Source organism: Hevea brasiliensis, chromosome 3 (genome assembly GCF_030052815.1).
Source record: "Hevea brasiliensis isolate MT/VB/25A 57/8 chromosome 3, ASM3005281v1, whole genome shotgun sequence".
In the NCBI taxonomy this organism is placed as follows: Eukaryota; Viridiplantae; Streptophyta; class Magnoliopsida; order Malpighiales; family Euphorbiaceae; genus Hevea; species Hevea brasiliensis.
Window position 1 is genome coordinate 105735891 of NC_079495.1, and position 3298 is coordinate 105739188.

The 3298-nt window shown below is 34.1% G+C and overlaps 1 protein-coding gene across 1 annotated transcript; it reads right to left on the bottom strand.

The window, feature by feature from the left end:
• Positions 1-1000: 1000 nt before the first annotated feature.
• On the bottom strand, positions 1001-3298 carry LOC110638417 (protein EMSY-LIKE 4-like). The gene is made up of 4 exons (XM_058143507.1): positions 2431-3298; positions 1827-1898; positions 1662-1719; positions 1001-1105 (listed from the first exon to the last, which is right to left on the bottom strand). Exons 1-4 carry the CDS (start codon positions 2587-2589, stop codon positions 1032-1034), a joined length of 363 nt encoding a protein of 120 aa, XP_057999490.1. The 5' UTR covers positions 2590-3298; the 3' UTR covers positions 1001-1031.

Sequence of the window (3298 nt, forward strand, 5' to 3'; positions counted from 1 at the left end):
ATGCAATTTTAGTTTAATTAATACATTGTTGGATAGATTATTAATTTTGCTCCTATAGATTTCATACTAAAATACCCATCAATTTGTTACCTTAATTTCAATAATAGTTCAATTTAGTCAACTTTTTATATCAAAAATTCAATCATTAACACAACTCCTCGTGGGAACGATATCTTTTCTATACTACTTGAACGACCCATGCACTTGCGGTAGGGCCACACCAAACTTCCCATAAAAATTGCATGACTTTATGTCTTTCAGATGATAAAATATATTATCTTTATTCCACAGGGCACATACAAAAACTTTCTATCGTTAGCTTGTAACATTTAGACGAGGAGGCCTGTCCCTGAAAAGTCATCGATTTGCTCATTGATGCATTCTCAAAGAAATGGAATCCAATCTCTCTCTCTCTCTCTCTCTCTCTCTCTCTCTCTCCAACGCTCACCTTTCCATCATAATGACTCTGTAATGGCTTATTTAACTTAAAAAAGAAAATTATAGACGAATATAAAGGCACGAAGTTATGTGGTTTATTCCTGCTGTTACAAAAGCGATTCCATACAGGAATGCAGCCTGCAGGAACAAACATGCACCAGACTATGCTCAATCACATTTCCTGCATCCTTAGGCCTCAATACACTATATTTGAAGTGAAACTAAGTCATGCTTGTCAGAATTTAAAGATTCATTGAAGTTTTTTTAGTGTTCTGTTGATTAGTTAATATTTCAGCTAAGGCCCCAAAAACGACTGCCATATAAAACAAAGCATTAATCAATGGAGGAAGAAAAGGGCCTGCAGATAAGAGAAAAGTGCAATATCTACCATTTCTATGCCTTGAATTGTCTTCAACAGTTTCAGTTATCAGGCTCAATATCTACATGACTTCATATATGATTAATAATTTTGAATAACTAGCCCGAGTCATAGTATCTCCTCATCGGCTTGCACAATGATACCCTCTTGCAAAATAGGTACGATAAAACCCTTCAGTAAGGTAGCTATGCAATCTACCATTTGCCCGAGGAAGTCACCACTCACCAACATTGTGTTTGTTTCCATGAGGCTCCTCATAGGAGTAGTGCAGTTGATTGGGAGAATCATCTATAAAATTCACCAACTCTTCAAAATAATAATTTAAACTACATATTTTTGGGTACAAATAAGAGAAGAAATCAGCATAAAAACTACAGATGTGTTCTACGAATTCTAAAACAATATTTATTACAAAATATTTTAATTTTAGAATATAAGAATGCATACTTTAACATGCTATATGGAAATAGAAAAAATCCAAACTCATATCACTAGGATGACACGTATTAGCTAAACTCATCACTTTCAAAATCTTTTCAAACTAATTTAAGTGATAAAAAATATATATTATTTTTGGACTTCTCCTTTTGGGAACTATGCAAAAATAAATAAATCAAACATAAAACCTTTTAATATTTATAAAGTAACAAACACCCAAACTTGTCCCACTTTTTCAACTTTGAAATAACTTGGATTTCAAATTGGATGAAAGAGATAGGGTAGTATTAAACTGATTTTTTTTTCTAATTAATTAAGATTGGAATTTGATAGAAACAACACCACCTCTATTCAAATATAAACAAAACAAAAATGAAAATACAAAAGATCATCAAAAGTGACTCACCCACATCTGACACATTAGCAAGTTTATCAAGTGCCCCAAGTATAGCTCTTTCATGATCCTACATCAAATTACAAAACTCCTACTCATTATTAGAAACTAGAGCCTTTTGTTATAAGATAACAATTTATATAAAAAGTTTTAAGTGCAATCCTTCAAATGAATTACTCTTAAGATCAATTTTGCCTTCTCAACTTGAACAGGGTCAGGGTTTTCTCTACCATAGGTCATCCTCTCAACCTGCGAGATACAAAGGTTTCAGACGTCAGAACAGTTGGGAGCTTGTCATGAAATCTAAAAACTGATTTCCAAGCTAAGAGTATATATGCACAGTAACAAATTTCCACCCATACAAGCTATAAAAGAACCGATAATTTTAAGCAATTGAACCAACCGAATTTAAAGGCTGCTGGCTCTTAAAAATTAGGGTATTCAGACTGTTGACTGGACTCTGTGTATCCATATAAGATTAACAGCAGTGCATGTTTAAGTCAAGCACCTTGAATAATTAAAAATGCTGGAAGGAAGATTGCCACCCTTTTGCAATGCAGACCTACAGCCGAGATCCACCAATTAAAGAATATGCGTACGGTACTAAGGTATTGCCGACTATCACATTATCACTCCTTATGCATACGATGTTATAAAAATATTAGCTACTGTGCAACAAAGGTTTTTCTGAATCAGCTGTTAAAGCAAATGTAATGCAGCGTCAAACTTTAGTTGAAAATTTATAAGCTTGGTAACTTAATGAAAAGTCAGGCTGTCTCACCTCATGAATAATTGTATCTGTTGCACGAATCTCAATGAACTCAGAACGATTCTTGAATTTACCAGAATCAGGCATATGAATACCCTTCTTGACATGAGATTGTTCTGGTCCTCTTTTGTTGCTAAGTGGTCCTTGAAAATTATGATTAACTACCTTCATAGACTGTACAGAGGAGAGCACTGCAAATTCACCAAGTTGTTGATCATCCTTGAAGTTTGTCTGCAGATAACCAAAAGGCAATTTATACAGTATGATTACATAATATTCAAAAAGCTAAAATTTGAACTTTCAAGACTCATTGTTACCTCTATCAAATTAGTCAAAACAAAGCTAGCAGTCTAAGCATAGATTCTGATAACATCTTTTATGCTATAAGGTGTTCTATGTTACTATTTTAGCAAAATAAGGGCTCCCATAACAACCATTATTTTAATTCTACATCAGCATATCAAAGGCATATGATAGTCAAATGACATATGGGCTGCTATTCATGCTTTTCAAATGCAAGGATCTACTATAGCTCTGAATGCATCTCTAAATTTCTTTACAGTTTTATTCTGAACTCAGTCTTGGACATTATTTTCATATGTGAAGGATTGATGGGAACGACTTCAAGAGATGCACCACAAATGCCACTTATCTTTGTCAAGTGAAGTAAGCATTAAATGTAATATGATGAGCATTTTCCAGCTTTTGCAATTTCTGCTTATTGGTGCCAATGAGGGTATAGTTGCCAAAGAAGGTTGGTGATGTAGTACATATTTCTGAGACTTCGAAGGAGGAGGACAAGAAGGCCTCCTCTTTTTCGGGGGAGCATTGTCTACTGAATCAACAAGGCCAAAATAATTCAATTTACCAGAGAGTGATT

What these genes read in the sequence shown, in the direction of transcription:
- LOC110638417 (XM_058143507.1), bottom strand. Translation starts at nt 2,589, where the DNA reads ATGAAGGTAGTTAATCATAATTTTCAAGGACCACTTAGCAACAAAAGA. An exon ending in CAGATACAATTATTCATGAG is followed by an intron (nt 1,899 to 2,430) that starts GTGAGACAGCCT and finishes TGTATCTCGCAG; the next exon opens with GTTGAGAGGATGACCTATGG. An exon ending in AGGCAAAATTGATCTTAAGA is followed by an intron (nt 1,720 to 1,826) that starts GTAATTCATTTG and finishes AATTTGATGTAG; the next exon opens with GATCATGAAAGAGCTATACT.